The sequence below is a fragment of the Patiria miniata genome, unplaced genomic scaffold (assembly GCF_015706575.1).
Source record: "Patiria miniata isolate m_02_andy unplaced genomic scaffold, ASM1570657v1 HiC_scaffold_20, whole genome shotgun sequence".
Classification (NCBI taxonomy): domain Eukaryota; kingdom Metazoa; phylum Echinodermata; class Asteroidea; order Valvatida; family Asterinidae; genus Patiria; species Patiria miniata.
The window spans coordinates 22,709,324-22,725,417 of NW_024037059.1; the positions used below are offsets into that span (position 1 = coordinate 22,709,324).

General features: G+C 43.1%; 1 protein-coding gene across 1 annotated transcript in view; it reads left to right on the forward strand.

Annotated features, from left to right (window-relative positions):
* The window catches only part of LOC119728232 (ubiquitin-protein ligase E3C-like), a 45,728-nt gene that overhangs the window by 19,151 nt on the left and 10,483 nt on the right, over positions 1-16,094 (forward strand). The window contains exons 11-19 of the mRNA XM_038200386.1: positions 47-133; positions 6,452-6,606; positions 8,071-8,285; positions 8,968-9,075; positions 9,385-9,561; positions 9,888-10,029; positions 10,369-10,613; positions 11,295-11,416; positions 11,700-11,889. Coding sequence (XP_038056314.1) covers positions 47-133; positions 6,452-6,606; positions 8,071-8,285; positions 8,968-9,075; positions 9,385-9,561; positions 9,888-10,029; positions 10,369-10,613; positions 11,295-11,416; positions 11,700-11,889 — 1,441 coding nt within the window. The remainder of the gene's footprint in view (positions 1-46; positions 134-6,451; positions 6,607-8,070; positions 8,286-8,967; positions 9,076-9,384; positions 9,562-9,887; positions 10,030-10,368; positions 10,614-11,294; positions 11,417-11,699; positions 11,890-16,094) is intronic.

Below are 16,094 nucleotides of genomic sequence, written 5' to 3' on the forward strand. Positions count from 1 at the left end.
GTCTGTGCATGTTATGCAATCTCTTTTGTCTCTCTCTGTGTCACAGGTTATTATATTTACTAGCATTCAATGAGCGATTCCTGAGACATCTGTGGGAAGCAATCAAGTCAGTGTCAGCAACAGGACTTACTGGGTAAGCATCAATATGCAGACCATCTTATCACAGACTGTACTCCTAAGGATGTTTAAATTCCAATTGCATTGTCTTCATATATTGGATTATGTGACATGGATTCTCACATTACATTTAATGGGGCCTGTCTTCATCTCTATGCTGTTATACAATCATTTTATTGAGTGTAGATTGTTATCACTGGAGATTGCTTTAAGTGACATGGCTTAACCAGTTAAAAGAGGAAGACAATGTAAAATTTCTATTGATTTGGCAATAGGTATTTGGTTTTTGTTACTTTTAAAAATTAGACATGGCAAAAATGTATATACATGTACATTGTGCTTGAAATTTCCTACGAAACTTACGAAACTTTGCAATTCCCTTCCACCATTAGGCTGTCAGTCATATGTTACAGTCATGATTATACAAAAATAACAAACGATGAAATGTTTAGAGGAATACATTTCTTGTCACAGTAACTTGCATTACGTCATGTCCCTGCAGATGTACCTAAGGCAGTATTAACACCAATGTCATTTGTCCTTGAATCAAAGTGAAAATATGAGGTCATATCCTCTTTGCCATGGAATTTTCTTTGTACAATTTTTGCCATGATGATGTTCATTTGTAACACAAGGGTTTGCCCATCACTATGATGCTTAATGTATATTCTGGTCTGAAGTGCTTTCTATGAGCCCTTGAGAAAACCAAATTGATTGCGGTGGATGTAATGCCAGATGAGTGATATTGGTTGATTAGCGTTGGATTCCTTGCGGTGGATTGAATGCCAGATGAGTGATAGTGGTTGATTAGCGTTGGATTCCTTGCGGTGGATTGAATGCCAGATGAGTGATAGTGGTTGATTTGCGTTGGATTCCTTGCGGTGGATTGAATGCCAGATGAGTGATAGTGGTTGATTAGCGTTGGATTCCTTGCGGTGGATTGAATGCCAGATGAGTGATAGTGGTTGATTAGCGTTGGATTCCTTGCGGTGGATTGAATGCCAGATGAGTGATAGTGGTTGATTAGCACTGGATTCCTTGCGGTGGATTGAATGCCAGATGAGTGATAGTGGTTGATTAGCGTTGGATTCCTTGCGGTGGATTGAATGCCAGATGAGTGATAGTGGTTGATTTGCGTTGGATTCCTTGCAGTGGATTGAATGCCAGATGAGTGATAGTGGTTGATTTGCGTTGGATTCCTTGCGGTGGATTGAATGCCAGATGAGTGATAGTGGTTGATTTGCGTTGGATTCCTTGCGGTGGATTGAATGCCAGATGAGTGATAGTGGTTGATTAGCGTTGGATTCCTTGCGGTGGATTGAATGCCAGATGAGGGATAGTGGTTGATTTGCGTTGGATTCCTTGCGGCGGATTGAATGCCAGATGAGTGATAGTGGTTGATTAGCGTTGGATTCCTTGCGGTGGATTGAATGCCAGATGAGTGATAGTGGTTGATTGGCGTTGGATTCCTTGCGGTGGATTGAATGCCAGATGAGTGATAGTGGTTGATTAGCGTTGGATTCCTTGCGGTGGATTGAATGCCAGATGAGTGATAGTGGTTGATTAGCGTTGATTCCTTGCGGTGGATTGAATGCCAGATGAGTGATAGTGGTTGATTTGCGTTGGATTCCTTGCGGTGGATTGAATGCCAGATGAGTGATAGTGGTTGATTTGCGTTGGATTCCTTGCAGTGGATTGAATGCCAGATGAGTGATAGTGGTTGATTTGCGTTGGATTCCTTGCGGTGGATTGAATGCCAGATGAGTGATAGTGGTTGATTTGCGTTGGATTCCTTGCGGTGGATTGAATGCCAGATGAGTGATAGTGGTTGATTAGCGTTGGATTCCTTGCGGTGGATTGAATGCCAGATGAGTGATAGTGGTTGATTAGCGTTGGATTCCTTGCGGCGGATTGAATGCCAGATGAGTGATAGTGGTTGATTAGCGTTGGATTCCTTGCGGTGGATTGAATGCCAGATGAGTGATAGTGGTTGATTGGCGTTGGATTCCTTGCGGTGGATTGAATGCCAGATGAGTGATAGTGGTTGATTAGCGTTGGATTCCTTGCGGTGGATTGAATGCCAGATGAGTGATAGTGGTTGATTAGCGTTGATTCCTTGCGGTGGATTGAATGCCAGATGAGTGATAGTGGTTGATTTGCGTTGGATTCCTTGCGGTGGATTGAATGCCAAATGAGTGATAGTGGTTGATTGGCGTTGGATTCCTTGCGGTGGATTGAATGCCAAATGAGTGATAGTGGTTGATTGGCGTTGGATTCCTTGCGGTGGATTGAATGCCAGATGAGTGATAGTGGTTGATTGGCGTTGGATTCCTTGCGGTGGATTGAATGCCAGATGAGTGATAGTGGTTAATTGGCGTTGGATTCCTTGCGGTGGATTGAATGCCAAATGAGTGATAGTGGTTGATTAGCGTTGGATTCCTTGCGGTGGATTGAATGCCAGATGAGTGATAGTGGTTGATTAGCGTTGGATTCCTTGCGGTGGATTGAATGCCAGATGAGTGATAGTGGTTGATTAGCGTTGATTCCTTGCGGTGGATTGAATGCCAGATGAGTGATAGTGGTTGATTAGCGTTGGATTCCTTGCGGTGGATTGAATGCCAAATGAGTGATAGTGGTTGATTAGCGTTGGATTCCTTGCGGTGGATTGAATGCCAGATGAGTGATAGTGGTTGATTAGCGTTGGATTCCTTGCGGTGGATGTAATGCCAGATGAGTGATAGTGGTTGATTTGCGTTGGATTCCTTGCGGTGGATTGAATGCCAGATGAGTGATAGTGGTTGATTAGCGTTGGATTCCTTGCGGTGGATTGAATGCCAGAAGAGTGATAGTGGTTGATTAGCGTTGGATTCCTTGCGGTGGATTGAATGCCAGATGAGTGATAGTGGTTGATTTGCGTTGGATTCCTTGCGGTGGATTGAATGCCAGATGAGTGATAGTGGTTGATTAGCGTTGGATTCCTTGCGGCGGATTGAATGCCAGATGAGTGATAGTGGTTGATTAGCGTTGGATTCCTTGCGGTGGATTGAATGCCAGATGAGTGATAGTGGTTAATTGGCGTTGGATTCCTTGCGGTGGATTGAATGCCAGATGAGTGATAGTGGTTGATTAGCGTTGATTCCTTGCGGTGGATTGAATGCCACATGAGTGATAGTGGTTGATTTGCGTTGGATTCCTTGCGGTGGATTGAATGCCAAATGAGTGATAGTGGTTGATTGGCGTTGGATTCCTTGCGGTGGATTGAATGCCAAATGAGTGATAGTGGTTGATTGGCGTTGGATTCCTTGCGGTGGATGTAATGCCAGATGAGTGATAGTGGTTGATTAGCGTTGGATTCCTTGCGGTGGATTGAATGCCAGATGAGTGATAGTGGTTGATTAGCGTTGGATTCCTTGCGGTGGATTGAATGCCAGATGAGTGATAGTGGTTGATTAGCGTTGGATTCCTTGCGGCGGATTGAATGCCAGATGAGTGATAGTGGTTGATTAGCGTTGGATTCCTTGCGGTGGATTGAATGCCAGATGAGTGATAGTGGTTGATTGGCGTTGGATTCCTTGCGGTGGATTGAATGCCAGATGAGTGATAGTGGTTGATTAGCGTTGATTCCTTGCGATGGATTGAATGCCAGATGAGTGATAGTGGTTGATTTGCGTTGGATTCCTTGCGGTGGATGTAATGCCAGATGAGTGATAGTGGTTGATTAGCGTTGGATTCCTTGCGGTGGATTGAATGCCAGATGAGTGATAGTGGTTGATTAGCGTTGATTCCTTGCGGTGGATTGAATGCCAGATGAGTGATAGTGGTTGATTAGCGTTGGATTCCTTGCGGTGGATTGAATGCCAAATGAGTGATAGTGGTTGATTAGCGTTGGATTCCTTGCGGTGGATTGAATGCCAGATGAGTGATAGTGGTTGATTAGCGTTGGATTCCTTGCAGTGGATTGAATGCCAGATGAGTGATAGTGGTTGATTAGCGTTGGATTCCTTGCGGTTGATTGAATGCCAGATGAGTGATAGTGGTTGATTGGCGTTGGATTCCTTGCGGTGGATTGAATGCCAGATGAGTGATAGTGGTTGATTGGCGTTGGATTCCTTGCGGTGGATTGAATGCCAAATGAGTGATAGTGGTTGATTGGCGTTGGATTCCTTGCGGTGGATTGAATGCCAGATGAGTGATAGTGGTTGATTGGCGTTGGATTCCTTGCGGTGGATTGAATGCCAGATGAGTGATAGTGGTTAATTGGCGTTGGATTCCTTGCGGTGGATTGAATGCCAAATGAGTGATAGTGGTTGATTAGCGTTGGATTCCTTGCGGTGGATTGAATGCCAGATGAGTGATAGTGGTTGATTAGCGTTGGATTCCTTGCGGTGGATTGAATGCCAGATGAGTGATAGTGGTTGATTAGCGTTGATTCCTTGCGGTGGATTGAATGCCAGATGAGTGATAGTGGTTGATTAGCGTTGGATTCCTTGCGGTGGATTGAATGCCAAATGAGTGATAGTGGTTGATTAGCGTTGGATTCCTTGCGGTGGATTGAATGCCAGATGAGTGATAGTGGTTGATTAGCGTTGGATTCCTTGCGGTGGATGTAATGCCAGATGAGTGATAGTGGTTGATTTGCGTTGGATTCCTTGCGGTGGATTGAATGCCAGATGAGTGATAGTGGTTGATTAGCGTTGGATTCCTTGCGGTGGATTGAATGCCAGAAGAGTGATAGTGGTTGATTAGCGTTGGATTCCTTGCGGTGGATTGAATGCCAGATGAGTGATAGTGGTTGATTTGCGTTGGATTCCTTGCGGTGGATTGAATGCCAGATGAGTGATAGTGGTTGATTAGCGTTGGATTCCTTGCGGCGGATTGAATGCCAGATGAGTGATAGTGGTTGATTAGCGTTGGATTCCTTGCGGTGGATTGAATGCCAGATGAGTGATAGTGGTTAATTGGCGTTGGATTCCTTGCGGTGGATTGAATGCCAGATGAGTGATAGTGGTTGATTAGCGTTGATTCCTTGCGGTGGATTGAATGCCACATGAGTGATAGTGGTTGATTTGCGTTGGATTCCTTGCGGTGGATTGAATGCCAAATGAGTGATAGTGGTTGATTGGCGTTGGATTCCTTGCGGTGGATTGAATGCCAAATGAGTGATAGTGGTTGATTGGCGTTGGATTCCTTGCGGTGGATGTAATGCCAGATGAGTGATAGTGGTTGATTAGCGTTGGATTCCTTGCGGTGGATTGAATGCCAGATGAGTGATAGTGGTTGATTAGCGTTGGATTCCTTGCGGTGGATTGAATGCCAGATGAGTGATAGTGGTTGATTAGCGTTGGATTCCTTGCGGCGGATTGAATGCCAGATGAGTGATAGTGGTTGATTAGCGTTGGATTCCTTGCGGTGGATTGAATGCCAGATGAGTGATAGTGGTTGATTGGCGTTGGATTCCTTGCGGTGGATTGAATGCCAGATGAGTGATAGTGGTTGATTAGCGTTGATTCCTTGCGATGGATTGAATGCCAGATGAGTGATAGTGGTTGATTTGCGTTGGATTCCTTGCGGTGGATGTAATGCCAGATGAGTGATAGTGGTTGATTAGCGTTGGATTCCTTGCGGTGGATTGAATGCCAGATGAGTGATAGTGGTTGATTAGCGTTGATTCCTTGCGGTGGATTGAATGCCAGATGAGTGATAGTGGTTGATTAGCGTTGGATTCCTTGCGGTGGATTGAATGCCAAATGAGTGATAGTGGTTGATTAGCGTTGGATTCCTTGCGGTGGATTGAATGCCAGATGAGTGATAGTGGTTGATTAGCGTTGGATTCCTTGCAGTGGATTGAATGCCAGATGAGTGATAGTGGTTGATTAGCGTTGGATTCCTTGCAGTGGATTGAATGCCAGATGAGTGATAGTGGTTGATTAGCGTTGGATTCCTTGCTGTGGATTGAATGCCAGATGAGTGATAGTGGTTGATTAGCGTTGGATTCCTTGCGGTGGATTGAATGCCAGATGAGTGATAGTGGTTGATTAGCGTTGGATTCCTTGCGGTGGATTGAATGCCAGATGAGTGATAGTGGTTGATTAGCGTTGGATTCCTTGCGGTGGATTGAATGCCAGATGAGTGATAGTGGTTGATTAGCGTTGGATTCCTTGCGGTGGATTGAATGCCAGATGAGTGATAGTGGTTGATTAGCGTTGGATTCCTTGCGGTGGATTGAATGCCAGATGAGTGATAGTGGTTGATTTGCGTTGGATTCCTTGCGGTGGATGTAATGCCAGATGAGTGATAGTGGTTGATTAGCGTTGGATTCCTTTTTCCCTTGCAGGTCCCACACACCTCTCATCCAAATGTTGTCCAGTGGCTACCCTCTCTCACCAGCTGATGGCAGCAGGATTATCCCACTACTTTCTGTCTTCTCTTCACTCTTTGGTCACTTGCTCCTGTCTCTTCACGATGCTGAATTCCATGGGGATAATAGAGGTAATGATTGATGCCTTTGACATCTACCCCTAAAACTTAGGATACCTTCCCCCAATCAGTAGAGTAGAAGTCTAACCCACTAGCCTTTATAAGTAGCCTGCCATGAGCCGTGTTCAATAACATAAGTATGAGAGGTATGTGTGTCTATGCACTGTGCATCTTCATCAAACTCTTGCCCTGCATTGGAATGGAACACAGCTAATACATTAGAACACTTTTATAATGAACACGATGGGTTCCATAAAAAATGTTCATTATAATGGTCGTTCATTTAGTAATCGTGCAATAGAATTTAATATTTTGGGAACCAAAGGGGATGTTTGTATAGCCAAGTGTTCGTTATAGCGGTGTTCGTTATAGCGGTGATTTACTGAATTTAACTAAATATTCATAAATGAGTAGTGTATTCAGATGAGAGGAATGCTCCTTGGTCATTGATGCTAGAAGGTAATGGTGTAATGCAACATACTTTCAGCCAGTAGTCGATTTTCACACATTCATCCCTGCTGGAAAAATTATGCATTGAGCCTGGAGGCTTTGCGAATCCAACAGCTTGAAGAAAAAAGTCTTTAATTGACTGTACAGATTAACACAGTCAAGAAAAATTACCTACTGTTAAACCTTGCTGGATTAGGCAGGAATAAGGCGGATAAATGGAAGAATTGTCCAACGTGTGGACATACAGACCCATCTAGGCAAAACTTTAATAAGGGAATAAGTATGTGCTTGGCTGGATGTACACAAGTCCGTTACAGACCGGCTTGGGGGCTGGACGCTGATATTGTCGGGGACCAGGCCCCAAAAGCCGATCTTAAACAGACTTGTTTAATACAGGCCAAGCACATATTTATTCCCATTAATAAATACTTTTCGGTCAAAAAGTCAAAATAAGTCAAAAACTATACATTTCCAACGATTTTGTTCTACAGTTTTACTACATGTTTTATTGAACACCCCTCTAGCTATGTTATGGTTTGTACCTCTCGCGAGTAGTAGTAAACATCCCCTTATATAGAGCTTGGTGTGCGCGTGGCGCGTACTGCATGATGTGGCGCACAATGCTGTGGTGCCAGTGTAGCGTGTATTCAGGACTATGAAATAATGGACTCTTTGGTAGTATTGTGCATGTCTAAGTGAGGATTGTGAGCATTCAACCAATAATAGTTTTCATAGGAGTCAAAATTTAATGAAACACTGAAGTGTTTAAAACCAGCCAGCCAGTGTTTTATCAACCGTTTAAAATTACCCACGTGACAGGCCCTTGACCAATAGGAAAGGGTAAACTGTCTTAGGTATTTATGAATAAAAGGTAAAATACTTAGAAAAATAAAAAGGTTGCACAGTTGTGACAAGTTTAACAAAATAAGGGGTTTTTTTTAGAATTAAACCAAATTATTGGATGTCAGAGCTATAATCTACATGGACTAAAAGTATTGACCTGTCTCTTCTTTTCTGTTGTATCAGGGGAATCTCATCGGAGCCTAATGCCATTCCAACTAGATGAGCTTGTTCATATGAGCCTGATACTACGCAATGCCTGTCTAGGCATGATAGAGTCTGCACATCCAGAAAGCAGACCCAGTGTCACCAAGGACTACAGGCATGCTATGGCAAGCATGGGGGTCATATCACATGATGACTCAACAGAAGAAACAGCTTTGTGGATGCATGTTTTTAAGGTAGAATTTGTTCTTATGACTGATTTGTGGTAAAACAGATCGCAAATAAAGCGCTCACCTCACACCCATGTGGCCTGGGGTTGATTCCCGTTTCAGGTCATATGTGAGAAGGGTTGTTCGTTGATTCTCTCTTGCGCCACTAGGGTTTTTCTCTGGGTTTCCGGTTTTCCTCCTTCCGCAAAAAAACAACCACTTTCAATCTTGCTGCGCTCCATGGAAAGATAGGGGTAGTATGGCAGCTGCCTAAGGCGCCTTGACATGTCTTCAGCTCAACCACATTGTAACTACGTCCTTCGCAGCTACTGCTGCGACGAAGGACGATTACCCCCCCCCCCCCAATATATTGATTTATTTATTCAAATTGCCCAACCCTGGAGGTCCAACAGAAGGTTTAACCTCCATTGCTGTGGTCTTGACCTTGATGGTCATCATATTGTTCCAAGAGAGATCAAGATTTTGTGAAGCAAGTTCTCTTATTTGAGAGGTGGCCTTACTCATTCTACAAAAGAAGTTATGGGTGGTTTATGGCAAAGGTCAACTACTCTCCTTCAAAACAAATACAATGTCATCATAAGTACCAATTGTTCTTCATAAAAAGAAGTTTATGGGTATATGGAAATGTTAGCTGAACAGTTACATGTTAGCAAGGTTTTTCTTTCCATCAAATCAACAATACACATAGGTGACAGCTCATTTGGTGAAGCAACTCCATGACAGAGATATGAGGAGGTCATTCTGCCCCCCAGGTCATTGGCTAGCATCCCATGTCAGTATCTTCACTGATAACAAGGTCAGTCCAGTTATACTGTGTGCTATTTATTTATTTATTTATTCCGTTTCTTTACCCAGGGTGTGCCCACACAGTTTAAACTGGTTTCAATTGGTATCAGGCTTTTCAGTAGAGCAAAATTTGGGGGGACTTCAGACTTTCCGGGGGAAATGCTGTGAAACCAGTACCTACTTATTACTAACCTCTTCCATTTATTTGACGTGCTACTTTTCCTCGGATCCGCTAATTTCCTTTCTTTTCTTTTTTTCTAAATTCCCAGTTGCATGCGTGATTTATGTACTGAATATTATCTGTGGGATTGATTTCCAGGTCAAAGGATCAGGAGGTCGTTATGTCCATCCATCGCTGAGGCCCCAACGTCTGCATATCCTGCCATCCACTATGGCAGTAGAGGAAGGACCACCTCCAATGTCCACACATGAGATTCGCAAGATGACTATTCTGGCTGAGATGCCATTTGTTATCCCATTTGAAGACAGAGTCAAGGTATGCCTACGTCCCTCCAGTAACTCTGTTAAAACCATGAAACATACTCCCAACATTTTTCCCACCACAGTATATTTTTTTTGCAAAAGCCATGACTTACATCTGTATCCAAAGAGTGGGGCGCCCAATTTGGATTTCAGAATATTACAAAACAATTTTCAACTGTTAGTGAGAAGGCAGGAGATGTACTTTTCGAGAATCTTAGTACATTTGGAGGGGTTTGGGAGTACAAATCAGTATTTTTCAATGACTATGGTTCAGGCAATGAGTCTACTAAAATGTAATGAAATATGAGCCCAATAATCTGTAAATCTTATGTCTTTCAGATTTTCCGGGACTGGATTCACCGTGACAAGGAGGAGCATCAGGGGGAGTTTGCTATTTTCACTCCTGGACGTACAATAGATATCAACGTCCGACGAGATTTTATTTATGAGGATGCCTATGATAGGTTACGGCCAGAAAATGGTACGTTTCCTCAGAAATTTGCAGTTACTTTTAGCAATTTGGAATAAAATATATCTGGGTAATGTTGAAGTGTGCTTTATCTTTGTATTTCAGAGAATTGTTTTCCAAGCCTCAAACATCGAAAGGCAAAATGAATCACTTATCAGGAAGTAAATATATGAACCATAACTATTCATAGTAGGAAAATATATTTTCTATTTAAAAATAAATGTTCCTACTTTTTTGCTCTCTTTGAAATTTGCTATAAATCATTGGCCAATGGATGGCTGAAGATCCAGGCATCTGTATCAGTATATGTGTTACGTGGCAACGTGTAGTAATTTATTGTTTTATTTACAGAGCCGAGTTTGAAGAAGAAGCTGCGTGTTGTCATGAGAAATGTCCGGGGTCTTGAGGAAGCTGGAATCGACGGCGGAGGGCTGACAAGAGAGTTCCTCTCAGAGCTTCTTAAGACTGGATTTGATCCCAATCGAGGCTTTTTCAAGACATCCACAGATGAGCTACTGTATCCTAATCCCCAGGCATCCCAGCTGGAACCTGACTACCGGAAACACTACTACTTCCTGGGAAGAATGCTGGGCAAGGTTAGACATTAGGAGCAACAGTGCATTGAACTCAATGGGCTGGAGACAAAAACTGCAAATGGTGCTACATAGCAATTCACATAAGGAAACTCAGTGGCACAGTGACATTGTACTAAACAAGTGTAAAGTTCACGTGTCTGATCCCTGCCTAATCATACTTCGTAGAAAGCAACTGAAGAACATGACTCATATATGTGTGCATGTGTAATGGAAAATGTTGTTGGAGCACACTCAACTACAGCAAGTTTGCATATTTATTGCTTGAGTACCACAATGCTCATGACTAAATGATTCAGATTTCTTTTCTTTTTTCATGAGTGTTTGTACTTTTTACCTTACATTATAGTTTGCCTTCTCTTTTTTTGCTCTAGTTTGTTTCTTTGGTCAAATTTGTTATCAAGTGCTCCTTCCCGGTATAATCCTCCCCCTTTCCAGTAAGATATTTTGGCCTACAAGTCACTGGTGCATTTTTCTCTTTTTTTGTGTGTGTCATATGTAAACAAATTTGTACAAATGGAAAACTTTACAACAAAACCTCACTTTTGACTGGAATTGAATACTTACAAATAGAGACCAAAAACAACTCACTTATATATAATTGTAAATCTGATGTTGTTTTCATTGTTTAGAAAGAGTGAAACACTTTATATTGCCTCCTGTCCCATGCCTACCTTGTTGCAGGTTTTGTATGAGAATCTTTTGGTTGAGCTTCCCTTTGCCAGTTTCTTTCTGACCAAACTCTTGAGCAAGCATGCTGATGTGGACATTGATCAGTTAGCATCCTTGGACCCTGAGGTCTACAAGTAAGTCTCATCTTAATGTTTGCCAGTGTTATCTAGACATTTAGCAGTTAGCCAATATGGACATTTTTTCAAGATGACTACTGTTTGTCACACTACAACCGTTACCTCTAGCTGGGTTTTTAAAAATTTTCTTTCAAAGTTTTTTGGGTTGGATTTACCATTTTCTGTTCTTTCATCTATGTGGAAACCTATTATCTCATTTCTGTTTTTTTCTTTCATCTTCCATACTCTCCTCAGTCTGAAGGATTTCATTCTACCATTTTGTATTGTTTTCTTACTGCAGGAATTTACTATCTCTGAAAGACTACACTGGTGATGTTGCTGATCTCAACCTTGACTTCACAGTTGTTGATAATGACTATGGAGCAACACGTGTTAATGTGCTAAAGGCAGGGGGCCAGGATATTCCAGTTACTGCCACCAATCGTATTGAGTACATCCATCTAATGGCAGACTACAGGCTCAACAAACAGGTTTGTTATATCGTGTGCTTGGATACTGTCATTTCATTGGTTGGGAATGGCCACGTGTCCATTCTGTAAAATGCATATACAATGATTAAAGGTATAGTCCATCATTTGTAATTTGTGCATTTTGTTCGTTTGAAGCAACAAAAGTGTTAAAAATCTAAAGACGGGTGCTGAACAACTAAGGCTGAGCGTCCATAAGAAATTACTCGGCGCGCCGCGATCCGCTTCACTGCTCCCACTGCGCCGCGCTGGCCCGCACTCCAGCTTCTCTCGGCCTGCCGATAGCACGGCGCCGTGCGGCGCAGGTGGAAAACATGAATAACAATAGGTGACACGGCTGAACGCACTTAATACACACAGCCCGCCGCAGCGCGCCGACACTGATTTCTTGCTGTATGATGCAAACAAATCACCGTCTTGCAAGGTGCAGTTTAAATACACCGACACAATAGTTGCCAGGATTATTTTGCCAGCTTCTAGTAGAACTTCCACAGACAATCTCTTATCACCAAAGATATACATTGTATCACTTTTGGAGGAAGGCTGTAACGTTATTTTCTTTCTCGGTAGAAATATATTTTGATTATGTTCCAATTCCCAGGGTGGAATTTAATACGGTGCCGTAGGCCTACAGGGCTTGAATTGAACGACGGCCACGACGGCCAGTGCCGTCGTTGCCTTCTTACTGGCCGAGGTACCCCACAAAAAATCCCTGTCTTCACGGCCAGTTTTGCCTTGCCCCATAATTACCTTGGCCGCCGTGCCCTTTTTGCAAAAACATGCATCAGCCTATTAAAACCACTACAATCCTTGATTCCAGTTGTTTTTCCACAAATTGACAATGTATTTCGATGCCATGCCAGCCCAATCAGTTGTCTTAATATCTCGCTGAATCAATCACGCGCGCAGTACGGCCGTGGCCGGCCGGCCAAACGCCGGCGATTCCCCACTGTACGATGTACATGTACACACACGTACGTTCTGTATGTACACTGACAACTGAATCTCCAGTTCCTGTATGTGCCGATACTTCAAGTAGCGACACCCCCGCCGCAAAAATATATGTCAGTATTCGTACACACACATACCAGCAGGAGTACGTACGGCAGATCTTACGTGCAGTCAACCGACTTTCTTTTTCCCAGTGCTTGCGCTTGCATGCGCGGTACAGAACGCATTGATGTTCGTGTACGAGGCAAACGAGCTTGGGGCATAGTCAAAACACGCGTGCACATGGCGTTCCGAATTCCGATTGTCAAAAGCGGACATTGTAAATGGCGATCGTGTATTAATTATGGGCCCGATTCCCGTAAGAGAACAAAATCAACTTTTAATCCACTTTAAGAGCATGCAGGTAGGTTATAGATAGAGGGAAGGGTTTCGAATTTTGAGGGGAATTTGGAGGGAAAACGACAACGAAAACACGCAACACGAAAATAGAGATGGCGATCGCACGTCACCAACCATAAAACTGCTTTAAAAAACGTAATTTCTATCCCCAAAAAGTGTTCAAAATTACAAAACAGGTGCAATATAAGCTGAGAGAAGTCTGCTTTAGGTTAAAAAGGTACTTTTTGAATGATAAAAACACCTTTGGCTCAAATTTGATCAAAACTAAAGGGGGGCCCTAAACTACATGATCGCTAATATAAATGCGCATTTCTTTTAGCCGGCCTCTGTGCCCCTTCTGCAGATATTAGTTTGGCCTTGGTGCCCTCCCGACTGGCCGTGGTGCCCTCTATAATTTTGCTCCATTCAAGGCCAAAGTGGCCTTGCCCTAAAAATTCCCAAATTCAAGGCCTGGGCCTATGTATTAAACTGGGTATCAACCGGGAAACCTCTCAATGAATACTTTCCGCAGTCAGACTAAACGGGGACGGTTTAAAATGGGATATAAATATAAAGTCGGGCAAGGAAATTAGATCATCCGCACAAAACTACTGGGATGGTGAAAATCGATTATGAAAGTATATGGATAACGATTTTTCAATCGATGACACGATTTCAAAGAGCTTCATTTCAAATTCATTTTACACGGTACGATTTAATATGAACCGACCAATGCACATCGTACTGATTTCTGGGCTCGATTCGCGGTGGAAACATAAACGATACGAACTTCTCAAACTGTCAACATGACAAGGCCTATAGACCCGTGAACGTGGCGGTATCCACCGCCACGCGTACATCTCATTGAACAGCTTTCGATCGGCCAGCATCGCCGGGAATAGAATTTCCGTTTGAGACTCGAAATTTCTTTGGAATGACAGATCCTACGCAACTCAAAGTTCGCGAATAAGGTTTTGTGCGTGTATTGGTCATAAAAGTGCTTGTTAAATTTCCGGACTCAAACGAAAATTCTATTCCCGCCGAAGTTTGCCGATCGAAAGCTGTTCAATACGATGTACGCGTTGCAGTGTATACCGCCACATTCACGGGTCTAGACTAGACAAGGCCAACCTGCAGTGCAGACGAAGATTGACCAGTACACACGCCGCACGCACTCACAATGTGATTGCCCAATACACGGAATGTACGCTACTGTCGGATACCAGCGTGTTCAAAAGGCACCAGAACGCTGGTGCCCTTGGTTCCTTTGTATTACACAGGCCATTTCTCACCAAGGGGAATTCCCTTTACGCACGTGCAGCAAGTTTTGTACGCAGCCCATGGCAATTGTTCCGTCGAAATTGATTTTTGTACGAGAACCGGTGCATATTTTCGTACAAACAGGAGTAAAACAATATCTTTGAATCATCAGACATAGATTTAGCTCATATTTTGCAGAGTTTTCACTGCTATTGCGTGCTATTCGACAATATTGCATGATGGCGGCATAGAAAACTTCTCAACTCTCGAGCAACAAGGAAGGCCCTACGTACGTACATATTAAACTACATCCCTTAGCTTATTATAAATGCATCTGAAAGATAATATCGCAATTCCCTTAAAAGGTCATGTTTTTTGTTAATTTTAAATTTTCAGCCTTACATTTTTTTTTGGCGTAATAGACTTTTCTAATTTTCATTTTGATGACACCCCGCCCCCCCCCCCCAAAAAAATCAATTTACATCGGGGTTGCTATCTTATTAAATACAAGGATACCGTGACACATGTTCTTCAGTAAACATAAAGTCTGCTTTATTTTCAATAACAATAGGCCTACAAGACAATTATCTGCTTTTTCTCAAAAAAAAATATTCCGTTTATAAATTCTTTTGTCTAACTCTCATTTGAATTACAGACCCAGTGATGCATGGCGAGGATTATTGACGGCCATAATTATTTGCACAAAATATATTTAAAATAAGTGTATACTGGCTCCATAGGAAAGTGCAAATGTTACAGTGTGACATCATCAGTACATAGGCATATTGTCGACTGGATTGGCGATAGGTGGAACTGAGATAGTTAATTGATTTTATGCACAATGTACATGTAGGCATACAGTGTCAATGATAACGGTAGATATTGCACTAAAAAAATATATGATCAAACCGTATACAGACTTTAACAGATTTGAAGTGAAGCAATATACTTGACATCAGCGCTATGATAATTAGTTAGTTTATCGGTGAGCCTTTTTCCGGTGATCAGCCACGTCTGATTTACTGGTGAAGACATACTTGCACCCCTCCACCATGCAGCGTCCAAATGACTTTTGCTGAAAAAGTGGCATGTGCTGACATGGGGGATCTCGACGGCGCTGGAGGGCCTCTATGAATGTTAGGAAATGGCCTGGGTGGTCCCTTGAGGGAATTGGCGTGGGGAAAGTGCGCGCACACTGCAGCATATCATCGTTAACTGGGGGGTTGGATGAGCAGTGTTGACACTCTGGATCGGCACATTTAGCAAAAATCGCCATGCCAATGCGCCGATCCATGTGTCTGATGACGAACTTGTATTCATCGAACACTGCCCTGTCCTCCCTCAGCCTAGTTGCAGATGATGATACTGCAGTGTGTACGCGCTCGAAGTCGTCGTAGGGAGCATCGCTTGAGCCGCTTGGGGTTGATATAGTGGTGACTGGATGTCCAGCGTAGGACAGGTCTTTCCAATAGTGCTTCACCCGGTCCATGGCTGTATTGAAGACGTCCTGGTCTTTCTCCCATCTCTCTTCTGGGTTGAGGTCGGTCTGCCGGGCTGGCGGTAGTTCCCCAGGGAGAGCTGCAGGTACCGACGTCGACGTCAACGCCCGGGTGCACGGG